Below are 13,832 nucleotides of genomic sequence, written 5' to 3'. Positions count from 1 at the left end.
ATAAATAATAAAAATTAATCCAAATGTTATCCTGATCAAGTTCATTTATTTATTTTATTATCAAATTTGGATCAAATTTAAAGATTACCATATTTTAAATCATATTAAAACATATTCTTAAGTTTTCTTTTCAAAGTTCATGTCAAAAGCTAGATTTAATAAAACTCATCCAATTATATATTTCATTTAAATAAGATAAATATATAATATAATTACCAAACATAATTAAATTTATGAATTTTAATAAAAATGGATAATTATAGGTTAAATTTCTAGTTTTTAAAATTTTTTAAAATTTTAAATAATGAAATTATAAAATGATCATATTATTTCTAATTTTTTATTTTCAATTATAATAAGACTTAATTGGGACTAATTAATTAGATTTATGATCTTAAATAAAATTGAAAAGTCTTAAGCAGTGTCATTAAAGTCAAATTAATTGATGATTTACAGGTCAAACTTTTGGAGCTTTGTATTCTACATTATCAAGTGGCAGACAACTATTTCTTTCTAGCATGTGACGTCCTTTGGATTAATGTCATGAATTGATTAGAATATAGGAAAGCTTGCCAGCAAAGGAAGAAAAGTCTCACTATAAGGATTTCCCTAGGCCGTTGGATTTCAAAGGAACGGTTGAGATGAATTAAGGATGTAAGGATTTCCCTTATCTTAACCAGTACATGTATGGATCGTGAGCCAGTAGACTATCTAATCTTCATCTCTTCCAATCTCCTTTTTTTCTTACTCTTCAGTTGTTCTGCTCTACATCGATCATCGTTGCCATGGCGGATATGTTTCTTGATCCAATTATGGAGAAGATCATCAGCGCTGGCTTGCGTTACCTGAAAAATCAGGTCAGATGGCAGAAACGCACGAAGGAGGAGCTGAAAAGGCTGCGAGAGAATCTCCCCCAGATCCAAGCTGTCGTCCACTTTGCTTCCAGCCAAGAGCAGATCACAGAAGAATATCGGGATCTTAACAGATGGCTATGGCAGCTACGAGATGCCATTGATGATGCAGATGACGTGCTGGATGAGCTGGAGTACATGGAACTTGAAAAACAGCTGACCGAAAACAAGAAGGTGAGAAGGGTGCGTTTCATCATGAAATCCATGAAGAAAAGACTTGTCAAAGTTAGCAAACGTGCTCTCAAAATTGATCCCAACTTGAAGCGACTGGAGGAGGCTGTGCAGAAACTTTATGGAGTTTCAACTAATGTTGCTTCTTTCCTTTATCTTGTAAAAGACGCAAAGCAGGAGCATCAGGAGCAGCAGCTTGAGCTGTACAGAGCACGTGAAACGGGATCCTCGCCTAAAAATGATCTCGTCGGTCGAGGCAAGGAGAAGGAGCTTGTTATGGAGTGGCTGATCAGGAATCCATCAAATGAGCCTCGGGGAACTGATTTGTACAGAAACATTTCTCTTCTATCTATAGTTGGCCATGGTGGTATGGGGAAGACAACTCTCTTGCAACATATCTATAAAGATGAAATGATGAAGGAATTTGATCTTAAAATGTGGGTTTGTGTTTCCAACAATTTTGATGCTAAAGAAGTCATTGCAGATATGTTGGAACTTCTTAAGAAGGAGAGGCCTCGGTTGGAGAAACTTGAAGCATTTCATGAGCGTCTCAAGAATGAGGTGATGTCCAAAAAGTTCTTACTTGTGCTAGATGACATTTGGGATGAGGAAAAGAGGGATCAAAGTAAATGGGAGAATGTGCTCGCCCCTCTAGCTTCTGGGGGTTTTGGTAGTAAAATTCTGGTAACAACTCGAACAGACTCAGTTGCACTAATGTTTGCAAATGTAATCAACAAGAAGAAGGAAATAGTTAGATTAGAGGGCCTAGAGGAAGATGAGTGTTTGCAGCTCGTCAACTCTCACGCATTTGCTGGTTTAGAGAACACCTCTGATGATCATAAAAAATTAAGAGCCATTGCTGGAGAGATTGTTAAAAAGCTTTTAGGATCTCCATTGGCAGCTAAAGTCATAGGTGGTGTTCTGAAGGAGAACTTGGATGAAAGGCATTGGAGGACAGTTCTAGAAAGCAATTTATTGGATCAGAATTCTATCAATTCCATCTTAAGACTGAGCTATATAGTTCTGCCAAATCATCTACGGAATTGTTTTGCATTTTGTTGTATGTTTCCACAAGATCATCAGTTTGATAAAGATGATTTAGTCCGAATGTGGATTGCATTGGGTTTCATTCAGCCGTCTCAAGGAATGACTATGGAGGATATCGGAGGAAGGTATTTTGATGTTTTAGTCAAAAAAGCTTTATTTGACAAGGTCGGAGATGACTACAAGATGCATAATTTAATACATGAGTCGGCGTCTAAATTTTTTGCACATGAATGCGGTAAACTTGTAGATGATGAAGAGTCATCTCTCAAGATTTCTGAAACTATTCGATAATTGTCTGTTCAAACTATAAATCCGTACATCTTAAGAAAGATTGAGAAGTTTAAGCATTTGCATTCTCTTTTCTTGTTCTATGAAGGTTCTAAACAGGATATTTGCAGTGGACTTGTTGAAATATTCAAAGCATCGCGAAGCCTGCGCTTATTATACTTATGGGCTCCAAAGGACTTGGAAATAATACCAGAGGAGATTGGAAACTTGATACATCTTCGATACTTAAATATTTATGGTTATGATGTGACTAGGCTGCCAAGATCTCTAAGTAATCTCTATCACTTGCAATGCATAATCATTTCATCACTTTCATGTAAGTTAAGACATAGTAAAGTTGATGATGATTTTTTACCAAGTGACATCAATAACCTTTCTAACTTGTGTTACGTGGAATTGCCCGAGAATTCCATTCCATCGATATGTGGGATTGGGAAGCTAAAGCCTCTTCAAGAACTGAATATGTTTAATCTTAGAGATGCGAGTGGTTATAGAATTGGGGAGCTGGAGAATATGAATGATCTTTGCAAATTAGGAATCAATTTCCTTGAAAATGTCAAGGAGGCTGAGGAGGCTTTTAGTGCCAAATTATATGCCAAGAGAAGGCTCACAGATTTAACCTTACGTTGGAATAACATGAATTGGAGGAACATCTATTTAGATGAGAATGTGCTCGACAACCTTCAGCCACCAAAATGCCTAAGGAATCTGAGCATAGAGAGATACATGGGTGCAAGGTCTGCTATATGGATGAACAACGTCAATCCGATCTTCAATCTAGAGAAAATCGAATTGTCACATTGCAGGAATTGGGAAGCTCTTCCACCTTTTGGGCAACTTCCCTTTCTCAAGTCTCTGACACTTTATAACATGTCGAAAGTAAAATGGCTCGAAAGTAAATCTAACGGGAATGATAAATACCATGCCTTTCCAATGCTAGAGGTTTTACGCATTTACAATTCAGAAGCATTAGCGGATTGGTTTGAGGCAGGAGTAGCTGTTGAAGATGGATCTTTGTTTCATTGCTTAATTGAACTGGTGCTATCTAACTGTCCGATGTTGAAAGAGTCGCCCTGTTTGCCTTCTAAGCTCAAGAGATTGTACATAGAAAACATTGGGTGGACGACTTTGAATTTTTGTAGCAGTTCAAATCCAATTCCCCTTGAAACATTAGAGGTCTCTCGTTGTCCAAACATTACATCTCTTCCTCTGCTTGATGAAATAGCGAGACTTGCAGCACTGAGATCCTTGACAATCACAAAGTGCCCCAATCTGATCTCTCTCGGAGAAATGCAAACCACTAATAATTTCGATCTCATACTCAGCAATCTCAGTATAAGCGATCCATCGGTGTTGCTGATGAAGCCATTGAGAAGCATCGCCTCCTTAAAAACTCTGAGAATCGCGGATAATGATGTGCTGGTTTCATTTCCAAATGAGGCGGATGAGTGTTTTCTGAGAGTTAGGGCATCTCTTTGTGAGCTGGAATTTAAAAGGCTGAAATCCTTACAGTCTCTCCCTTCCGCCATGGAAAGCTTATCTTCACTTCAGAAACTATCTATTGATCACGTTCCTATGCTTCAGGAATTGCCGAACCTTCCTCCCTCTTTGAAGCGTCTTATAATTGGGAACTGCCATCCAGAGATAAAGGAGCGCTATGGAGAGGATGGAAGCTCCGATCGGCACAAGATTGCTCACATTCCTCATATCTCTATTTCTATTTTCTCTTTTTATGGCTGATAACTACTTTCTACTTATCTTTTTTTTTTCATTTGTTTAATATGAAATGTGAAGTTAACCACTTTGTATATGTTATGGATCATTCATAACTGAAAACTAAATAATTCTTTTTAATTTCCTATTGATTTATGAAATGAAACAATTATTGAATTACTATTTAATTTTGATTTTATGTTTTTAAGTTTGTGAAAGTAAAATAAAATTTTAAGGATCGGTTATCTTTAATCTATGAATTTTATTTATTTTTTGCAATTTTATTAACCTTTGCATTAATTTTCTTTATTGATTTGTTTATTTTTTAGACTCGTGCTACCTCATTAGTATTTTTTAATTTTATTATTGATCAAATACATTCATTTATTTTCCTATCAAATTCAAGCATAGTTTATACATTCCTTGAATTTTAAGTCTTTTACAAACTTAATAAGTTCTCTTTTCAATTCAAATCATAATTAAGCTTTAATAAGGCTCAATTAGTTATATACTTGATACTATTAATTTAAATATATTCTCAATTATTAAGCATGATCAAATTTATAAATTTTAATAAAAATTGGTTCAATTCATTAAGTATTATTTAAATTGTTGGATAAAAATATAAATATTGATTAAAAAAATTCATATATGTCTATCCAACTATTTATTTGATATTTTTATTTCATATATAAATATCAAAATATAAATAATTTTTAAAACTTATAAATTATAAAAAACATCAAATTATTCATAAAATGCATATTTGCACAGCCCGAGTCTGAGGAGTGGCGAAGTTCCTAGATATAAGCTTTGGGGAGAGAGAAAATTCTTGTTTGAAGTCTGCTTGGTGGTTTTTTTTTTGCACGAGAACTCTGCGATGGTAGGGGGGATTGCAGATTGGCCTCTTCTTGGGCTAGTTGCTCTTCAATCCCTTCTAATTTTGGATCTAAGAAATCTCCATTTCAAAATCTTGGGAGAGGGTTTAGCAATCTCCGGATCAGAGGTTTCGCTTATGATTCTTTATCAATTAAGGATTTTAAGGTGGGTTTGTTCAATCTCGGTCTTTAGGGCATCTCCAACCGAACGTCAAACGAGCGTTTGGCGTCATTCCTTCGCTCCAGCCGAACGCCAAAAAATCCTCCATTTCATTGCGGGTGAATAGTGCAACGCCAATATTGGCGTTGCACTGTTCACCCACGCCATTTTTCTCTGTCAACCGGAAAAATGCGGGAAAGGAGAAGGGTCGTTACCTTGGCGCAGAAGCAAAAAAATGGCGTTGGATTGGAGCAGCACCACGCCATTTTTGCTTTTTGTGGTATTTTGACGTGAAAAATAGAGTTCTCGGTTGGAGATGACCTTACCGGTTAGTCTTTTCAATAAAAGAGAATGACGTGGTTAGGAGTGATAGTGATTGTTCTTTGATTAATGAGGATGGGGGTCAAAAAGCGTTTCTGACGAGCGTTCTTGAAGTTGATTGTAGCCCAGCTCGTGGTGTTGATTAGCATTATCATTTCTTTATTAAATAATTGATATAAACTTTATTAATGCAATAAATATTATTTGCTACTATTATTATTGTTGTTGTTGTTATTATTATTATTGATGTTGTTGTTGATGTTTGTAGACACACCTATTCTCTTCAATTGATTTTGACTTTTGATTTTTATTCCAATAGTTGAGATCAATTCCTTCGTCTTGTCCCATATTATCGAGGTCTATACATTGCCTTCCAAATCAGGCATTTGATATTATTGTTAGCCTTAAGTATAATTAGAATGCAATTAATATATAATAATAACAACATCAAACCTTTTTCCCATAATGTGGGGTTAGCTACATGAATTCTTTTTCTCCATTGTGTCCTATTAAGAATCAAATTCTCACTTAAATATAACAAAGAAAGATCATTTCTAATATTTTCTAATCAAGTTTTTTAAGGTCTACCTTCATCTTTCGTAACATAGGCAAAATCTAATACATATAATCTCCTAATAGGATCATCGAAAGGCCGCTGCTTTACATGACCAAACCATTTAAGGGGACTCTCTCTAATCTTATTTGTCGCTGGAGCTACTCCACCCTTTTCACGAATATTCTTATTTCGTATCCTATCTCTAAGAGTAAATCCACTCATCCACCTGAGCATCCTCATCTCAGTATCACTTAACTTAATATTATGCTTCTCTTTTAATGGCCAACGTTCTATGACATAAAGCATTACAGGTCTCACCACCATCTTATAAAATTATTCCTTAAAGTTTGAGTGGTGCTTTTCTATCACACAACAACTTCGAAGCATTCCTCCACTTCAGCCATCCAACTTCAATCCTACTAATAATATCCCCATCTATTTCACCATCACTATGAATAAAAAATAAAATTTTTGGTACTAAAACTCCGTTTTAAGAAGAAAAAAAAGCCGTCTCAAATGAAACCATTATGTATCATTAATAAGCATGCATTTGATTCAAAGCCATTTGAAGCTCCTAATGATTCGAAATTATAACTATCCTCTCACCGTCTCACCGATCATTCTTTGTGAAATTATAAATGCCTCTCATGAATGATTGAATAATCTTAAAAACACACAACTCATCTAGGTTTGTTGGTTAGGAAGTTAGGGTACCAACAAAGAAGTCTTGGGTTCGAATCTTGTGTATGCGATGTGTGTGTTAATCTGTCTTAATTGATCTAAATGTTCCAAAAAAATCTTAAAAATTATACCACTAATTTTAATAATGCATCATAAAATTATGATTTTTATCTTAAATTTAATGGCATAACAGCATATTTTAATTAAATGGAGAATGTTAATTCTCCTCGTTTCTTATAAAATTAAGGTTTTATTACTACTTTAGTTTTAAGATTGCTACTATAATTTCTATTTAGTTCTTACTTTCTTATAACTTTCAAAAAAAAAATTATGATAGAAGGTGTTTTTTATAACATCTTTAAAATTTTTTTTTTACCTAACAATTTTAGATTGTATATTTAGAAATTCGTGGACATCTCAAATAGTCCATAAAAAATTAAAAATTAAAATAATTGAGAGTTATTATTTATTAATACTATAAAATTAGTCAAATTTATCATTAATCATTATAATTTTTAATATTTAATATTTATGTTGGAGAGGGAGAGGAGGAGACTGGAGAGGTGGTCGGCTTTTGCCGCTAGCACGCGCGACTAATCCGGGCACACGACCGACCGCATGCGGCCGGCGTAGACATCTAACGCAAGCCGGGACGCGAACATCTCAACACCTCCGCAGCTCGTTTTTTTTATTTCGCCCTGCTGCTGTTCGGAGCTTGGTTCCTAGGGTTTCCAAGATATCTGCCGTTGTCTGATATGTCGTTCGATCTGGTTCTTAAACCGGCGTGCGAGGGATGTGGGTCGCCGTCGGACCTCTACGGGAGCAACTGCAGGCACAAAACCCTATGCCCTTCATGCGGTAAGACCATGGCGGAGAACCGCACCCGGTGCAACATCTGCGGCGTTCCAATCAGTAGACTTATACGGGTCAGCACTTTTTCTTTTCCTTGGCTTCTTGATTACCTTTTGTCTTTAAATTTGAACTTTTCTTTTTTGTCATTGCCATTCCGTTACCTGTTGATTTTATTTGGAATCACAAATTCGGTGTCATATTGGATTTTTTTTTCTTTTGCTTAGAAAACGTTGGTCTTTATTTTCATCACATTTTGATCTTTATGTTAACTAATATTGGCAATTATAATCTTTTTGCAGGAGTACAATGTTCGCGCAAGCACTAATACAGAAAAGGCCTACTTTATTGGTAGATTTTGTTCAGGTGTGCCGCCCTTTTCAAAGAAAAAAAATGTTGAGAATAAGTGGACTATTCACAAGGATGGTCTTCAAGGCCGTCAGCTGACAGATGCTCTGCGGGTATTCCTTCATGAAACATGCGTTTTTTTTATGATAAATTATGTAATTGGAATATTTCCTTCAGAAAGTATCATGTGTTTTGTAGGTATTTGTATCACAGGATAGTGCAGATAAATGACCATTAGTTAGCACTAGAGAAAATCTTCAACCGTCTTTTCTTTTGTTTGAGAACATACTAAGTTTGCGCATACTACTTGTTCTCATGTTGTGGACATATATATGTTAAGAGAATGCTATCTTATGTAATTCTTAACTCAAATCTAATGAATAGGCCAAATGCAGAAATTCTAACGCACCAAGTAGTCACCTTCTTCCCGAAGTTGTTTTTGGCATCTCCTAATTCATCTTTGGAGGCTGCAATCAAGTTCAAGTTTTTATAAGTATAGCAATATTCAAATTAAAGTGAAAGCCGGAAGGTCTAAATATAACTACAATATTTACCCTATAAAAAATGGTGTGCCTAATGAATGAAGCTTCCATTAATGTAGGGTTTGGGGAGAGATTGATGTATTGATTGGACTAATCTCATAATGATATGATGTGAGCTTACAATAGGAGGCAGACACATATGGGAAATAGGTATAGAAATTTCTTTTGGAGCAATTCTAATGATAGATGAACCAAAATAAAGCATCTTCGGTTTGTCTTCTCCTTTTAGATGTTTCTCTCCTAGTTTTTGCTCTCTTTTTTCAGTAGATAACATGTTCTTCTCTATTTTTGAGCTCTCCATTGGACAAGAAGTCAACTTTGTGGGAACTTCAACCTAAATTTTTTTCTTTGTTCTACAAGAATGAAGAAAGGCAGAGGCCAAATTATCCTCTAAATTTCTCTAAACAATAGGATGATCTATTGTTTTCTATTTATGCACATATCAATAGCAGGTGGTTGATAGTGGGTTTTCAATTGGAGGATTCGGTTTCTCTTTTGTCACAATTGGGGCTTACAACATATGTGAGAGAGTAGGAGAAGATAGAGAAGAATTTGGTAGAGATTGGAATGAATTCCATCATAGGAAATATGTCTTTTTATAAGAAAAATATGCGTTAATTCAAAATAGTCCTTATCTTTTCCTTAATTTACTCTAAAAAAGAGGGAAATCCTATTTTGAAATTAAAAATATAAATATATTCAACACAGATTTTTTTTTAATATATTTAAAACAGGCTTAAGATTTACAATTTATATTGATCTAGGGCTTGCTGACCAGGTAAGGATTCCTGGACTAACCGACATTCCTTTCTTCTAAATCAACATCCGATGGTTCAGTCTTGTTTTCTCCCATTTTGATTACCAAAAGTCTGACTGATATTCCATTTTCAACTATGACTCCTGTTCTCTTGATCTTCAATCTTAGCTATATGATTTGAGAATCAATAATATTACTTGTCTCTATAAAAAGATTGGATTGTTAAATTTCAACAATCAATATTCCTTTGATATATTCATTATTTTATGCTCAAATTGTGATCTTGGATGATCTGATTAATCATCCATTTGATTTGGCCTGTAAATCAGAGGGCTTCCTTTAGGAGGATTTCACTGGCATGGAATTATAAGTCCATATGATGGAAGGCTGCATGCCTAACTTTCTTGTTTTACCACTTTGTTTCACTATGCAATTGGCCTTTATACTAATATGATAAGTCTGTGCTTGACCATGACATGGAGTGATTGTCTTCTCTCTAAGAGGATGTCTAATTCCAATGGTATTGCATGCTCTATCAATTGGTTATTCATTGCATGAAAGAATTCTCTAGCACCCTATCAAGCATCTCCATTTCTCCACATTTATCGTTGAGTACATCTCCATGTATTGTGGTAATTCCAATCATCAGGCATTGTATCCCATATATTTGAAAATCCAGAATGACCCATATTGGATTGGCTTTAGCATTTTTTCTTCTCCCTTGAGTTGATCCTTGTTCAAATGTGGTCAGATAAGATCACCCGCCTGAAAGTTGGTTTTGACATGATGCCAGATGCGCCTTTTATTATACTTTTGTTAGAGTTCTTTGTAGCTACTTCTTCACCAACATGTGAATTTTGCAAATGTCTTCAAGGAATCTTTATGCTCTTCCTTGAATTCAGTCCCATCATCAATTGTGGGAGTGATGGAGGTGGAATTCGAACAAGCTTTCTGGAAGCTATCCAAATAGACCTCAAAAGGGAGTCTTTATCCTCAAGGAGTGTTTAGCTTGGTTGAATGTGAATTGTAGGTAAGGAAGGCTATCACCTAAGTCTTGAGATTCTTGATTGTAGCTTCGGAGGAGATGCTCCAATGTCTTACTCTCCACCACAATTTTATCATCTGCTTGATGGAATTTGATGCTCTTCTTTAGTTTTGCATCCATCATGACCCACGAAGCTTCCTAGAAATTGATAAGGAGCTGTATGTCTTTGTTAGACATAAAGAATTTGGAAAGTTCAAATAGTGCCTACATATGCTGGAAGAATAATATGTCAATTTCTTCATCAATTGTGAATTTCTTATAAGAATCAAGATGACTATCTTAGAGAAGTGATCTGCTACTGCAAAGAGGTATTCGTGGCTCCTTTTTGACCTTGGCAATCCTTTAAGGAAGTCCAAAATGCTTTGACATGGGAAACTTGCGCTGCTAGCATTTTGTATAGCTCGAACTTCCATTTTTTAGACCTGGAGTTGTTGCAAGATGCGTACCTTTCATGAGCTTTTCCACATCAAGTTGCATAGTTGGCCAATAAATGTAGCGTTGTGATTTTTGTAAAAGATCAATTATTCCAACGTGTCCAACCATGTTGGATGATTGTGCCACCCTCATCCACCATACTCGGTGTTAGGTATACAAAACTTACTTTTTGTACATGAAGTTATCTATCAATGTGAACTCCGAAGGGGCATATTCCCTTAGCCTCCCAAGACCCTTTTGAAGAAAGAATCCTTTTAATGTTGCATTTGTAGTCTTTTTTACAAATCTGGTTCAGCATGTACTATAATACTAAAACATGTAAGGGTTATTGGTGAGCAAAAGCATGTCAACCAATAACCAGTTATTGGTTACAACCATATTGCACTAGATCACTAGGTTAAGCTATTGAAGGTATGCTACCACTTTATGTTGTTACTCTGTTCTAGCTTTGTGCAAGTCTCCATACATTTAAATGGTATATGGATAGCATGAATCACGACCTCCTTCCCTAAGATTTAGAATTCAAATGCTTCATTGTTTGATACTTTGCCAACGTTTAAGTTAAGTAATTCTTTTGTGCACCTTAAAAGCGTTATGAGTGGTATGCAAAAGATCTCCCATCTAGTCTTAGAATTAGTCTTATCGTGTGACCACTTGCATCAGGCTTTGGCTCGACGTCAGGATTTAACTCGAATGGTCTTTGCAAATTTGGCAAGGGAAGAACTGGATCCTTGCTTATTCTTCTTTGTAATAGGAGTAACTTGCCCGCATATTTTTTGTTATATTTGAATTTGGAATTTAGTAGGGTGAGGGGATGTAATGGAGAAGCCAATAATGTAAGTGATTAATGAATTCATGAATGTATTGACAAGCATCCATAAAGCTTCTCACATTAGTAATTGTGCATGGCTTTGGTTACTCTTTGATTGCCTTCACTTTTGCTAGGGTCAATCTCGATCTTCCCATCATCCACTTCAAATCTTGTATAAAAGAGAAATTTTTTTATAAACTCACGGATCTTCTGATTGAAGTGGAATGAATGCTATTTCAATAGTTTGATACATTCCTTAGGTGCTCAAGATGCTTTAGGGATGCTTGTTCCATTATTAATTGTGTGATCTTGGTCACTCCTTGATTTTTTTTACTTTATTGTTCTTAATTTTGATCTCCCCATTGTCTACTTTAAATCCTAGGCAAAAGAGGGTTTTATTTGTTAACTTGCATTTCCTTTGCTTCAGGTTGAGTTGATAACTTGATATTATTGTAAAAGTTTAAATTCCTTAGGTGTTCAAGATGCTTATACCATGATTTGTTGAAGGCTAGGATATTCCTGAGGTAGACGATCAACATTGTGGGGGTGTTGCACAATCCAAATGGCATAAACAATTATTTATATCACCTTGGCCTTGTCTTGAACGCATCTTTCAAGTGTTTTGCTAGTTGATTATCATTTGATGATTGTCAGATTTGAGATCCAACTTGGAGAAGATGTTGGTAGGTTTTAGTTGATCTCGCAAGTCAATGATGCGCAATAAAAGACAATAATTTTTCGCTTGTGGGCGTAAGTCATAATCTCCATATACCATCCTTCTTGAGAATCATCATACTGGGTGATCCACAAGGAGAACTACTGGGTTGGATCACTTCATTCTTGAACAGATCTATGAAGTACCTTTTTATCTTCCTTTTTCTATGATCAAATTTCGTTACATTGGGAGATTTAATTGCAAAGTATCTGAAATGAGCTATATGTCATGCTTGATGGGCAGCTTTGGTGGGAAGTGGACATTCTTGAAGAGTGATGTAAACTTCTCATTCAGCTTCTACATTTGTATGCTACCATTATTTTCTACAACAGAGAGGGAAAACTTCGTTCTTCTTTAATTGGATGGATAAGCAACATGGATTTTGGGCTTGCATTGATGATCTTTCTTTCTTGGAATCTTGGCTTGTTGGTGTCATATCCATTGTGGGAATTTGGTAGTCTTCTATCAAGAAGTTCTTTTTATTTTTGTTGAATTGACACTAGTAAGGTCGTCAGTGTAGCATTGCTTGCCTTTGTTGAAGGCAAGATAACTTGTTATATTTCTTGTTGAACTACCTCTCAGAACATCTTGTCAATGTAGTGCTTTATTATTGTGAATTTGGGTTGGCATTGCCAATCGGTCATCATCTCAGATTCATTTTGAATCCATTCCAAAGGATAAATGCTTAAACGGGGTATGACGCTTAATCCCAATTTTTACTTTCAAGATGCAGAAATGAGGTTCTTTGGACCATTGTTGATGATGATGATCCTGATCACCCCTTGATGGACCTTTTTCTTGAAGTAAACAACTCCCGTATGTCTAATTTGGAAGATGATCTGACAACTATATGGTTAGAAATTGTCGTTAAAGATAAAAAAGGGTTCTGTCTTATCTATTGGACTTAACAAGATCTTGTCCATTACTATAATAATTTATTTTTCTTTTATTTTCAAGGGAAGAGTTTAGGGTGTACCTTCCAATATATTTCTTTTGTGTGGGTAGGTATCTAATAATGATCATATAACTTACCAAGGCACTATTTTAAGAAAAGGGGTAGTTTGTGGAGCAATATCTAACACCCCCCACCTCTTGTTTTTAAGAACTCTTGCATGATTCTTCTTCTCTTGCCTTGTTTCTTTTGTTGCATAGCTATTGCCACCACAACAGCTTGATGAAGACCTAAGATCAGAAAGAGACAATTAATTTACAATTCAGTAAAGCCTTGAGGTATACTTCATCAACATTTGTGCATTCCACATCTGACATTTAAACTTCATCCTGTAATATTAACAATTTATCCTAAGGGGCTGTTTGGTAGAATTTAGGATTTCATTTAAGTGGATTTTGTAAATCCTCCAAATCCCGGATTTACGAAATCCTGAGGGGTTAAATCCTGAAAACTGTTTGGTAACATTCATGATAAATCCAGTTAAATCCTTTGTGACTGTTTGGCTATTCATTTTAGGATTTAAGGTGGTTAAAAAATTGACATACTTTATTAAGATAATTAAAGCACGACAAAAAAAAGTTTAAATAAAATATAACAAAATTTTATTAATACTAATTAATTATTTAATTATTATTTATAATATTTTATAATA

The 13,832-nt window shown here is 35.2% G+C and overlaps 2 protein-coding genes across 2 annotated transcripts in view; both read left to right on the top strand.

The window, feature by feature from the left end:
• The first annotated feature begins 532 nt into the window (after positions 1-532).
• Positions 533-4,218, top strand: LOC110103649 (putative disease resistance protein RGA1). The gene is made up of 3 exons (XM_028694584.1): positions 533-654; positions 756-2,254; positions 2,528-4,218. Exons 2-3 carry the CDS (start codon positions 786-788, stop codon positions 4,155-4,157), a joined length of 3,099 nt encoding a protein of 1,032 aa, XP_028550417.1. The 5' UTR covers positions 533-654; positions 756-785; the 3' UTR covers positions 4,158-4,218.
• Positions 4,219-7,258: 3,040 nt separating this feature from the next.
• Positions 7,259-13,832, top strand: part of LOC110103646 (transcription initiation factor IIF subunit alpha) — a 28,823-nt gene continuing 22,249 nt past the window's right edge. The window contains exons 1-2 of the mRNA XM_020832445.2: positions 7,259-7,652; positions 7,878-8,036. Coding sequence (XP_020688104.1) covers positions 7,482-7,652; positions 7,878-8,036 — 330 coding nt within the window. The 5' untranslated portion in view covers positions 7,259-7,481. The remainder of the gene's footprint in view (positions 7,653-7,877; positions 8,037-13,832) is intronic.

This window comes from Dendrobium catenatum, unplaced genomic scaffold (assembly GCF_001605985.2).
Source record: "Dendrobium catenatum unplaced genomic scaffold, ASM160598v2 fragScaff_scaffold_506, whole genome shotgun sequence".
NCBI lineage: Eukaryota > Viridiplantae > Streptophyta > Magnoliopsida > Asparagales > Orchidaceae > Dendrobium > Dendrobium catenatum.
The sequence above is the reverse complement of the archived record's forward strand: the minus strand, read 5'-3'. Positions and strand labels throughout refer to the sequence as shown.

What these genes read in the sequence shown, in the direction of transcription:
- LOC110103649 (XM_028694584.1), top strand. Translation starts at nt 786, where the DNA reads ATGGCGGATATGTTTCTTGATCCAATTATGGAGAAGATCATCAGCGCT. An exon ending in ATGGAGGATATCGGAGGAAG is followed by an intron (nt 2,255 to 2,527) that starts GTATTTTGATGT and finishes GGATATTTGCAG; the next exon opens with TGGACTTGTTGAAATATTCA.